This window comes from Haliaeetus leucocephalus, unplaced genomic scaffold (genome assembly GCF_000737465.1).
Source record: "Haliaeetus leucocephalus isolate CR32 unplaced genomic scaffold, Haliaeetus_leucocephalus-4.0 Scaffold312, whole genome shotgun sequence".
Taxonomy (NCBI): Eukaryota; Metazoa; Chordata; class Aves; order Accipitriformes; family Accipitridae; genus Haliaeetus; species Haliaeetus leucocephalus.
Window position 1 is genome coordinate 54499 of NW_010972748.1, and position 733 is coordinate 55231.

Below are 733 nucleotides of genomic sequence, written 5' to 3' on the forward strand. Positions count from 1 at the left end.
CAACTTCCCTGAGGTAGGAGTCTGAGCAGGAGAGCTTGAGGATCTGGGGAAGTTCACAGAAGAACTGGTTCACAGCATTGCCTTGGCAGAGCGGCAGTGAAAATGTATTGGCAGTGTGCAGCACGGCATAGAGGAACCCACTGCCCCAGGCAGCTGCTGCCATGTTGGCACAAGCTCTGCTGCCCAGGAGGGTACCGTAGTGCAGGGGTTTGCAGATGGCAACGTAGCGGTCATAGGCCATGAGGGTGAGAAAATAAAATTCTGCTGACATCAAAAAGAAAAAGAAAAAAACCTGTGCAGCACATCCTGAGAAGGAGATGACCCTGGTGTCCCAGAGAGAATTTGCCATGGATTTGGGGACAGTGGTAGAGATGGAGCCCAGGTCAAGGAGGGAGAGGTTGAGGAGGAAGAAGTACATGGGGGTGTGGAGGTGGTGGTCGCAGGCTACAGCGATGATGATGAGGCCATTGCCCAGGAGGGCAGCCAGGTAGATGCCCAGGAAGAGCCAGAAGTGCAAGAGCTGCAGCTCCCGCGTGTCTGCGAATGCCAGGAGGAGGAACTGGGTGATGGAGCTGCTGTTGGACATTTGCTGCCTCTGGGATGTGGGTGCTGTACAAGGAGAAAAATACATGGAGAAGTCAGCGCAGGCTTCTCTGAGGAAAACCTGTTCTGTTTCTCAGAGAAACCGCCCACATTGTTTCTGTCCTTCTCAAGAGGAACTTCATGCTGCTCC

General features: G+C 53.6%; 1 protein-coding gene across 1 annotated transcript in view; it reads right to left on the reverse strand.

Moving 5' to 3' along the window:
• LOC104834121 (olfactory receptor 14A16-like) overlaps window positions 1-586 on the reverse strand; it is a gene marked incomplete at its 3' end in the record, with an annotated part of 897 nt that extends 311 nt beyond the window's left edge. Inside the window, exons 1-2 of the mRNA XM_010571236.1 lie at window positions 304-586; window positions 5-264 (exon numbers count right to left, since the gene is read on the reverse strand). Coding sequence (XP_010569538.1) covers window positions 5-264; window positions 304-586 — 543 coding nt within the window. The remainder of the gene's footprint in view (window positions 1-4; window positions 265-303) is intronic.
• Between the last annotated feature and the right edge of the window lie 147 nt (window positions 587-733).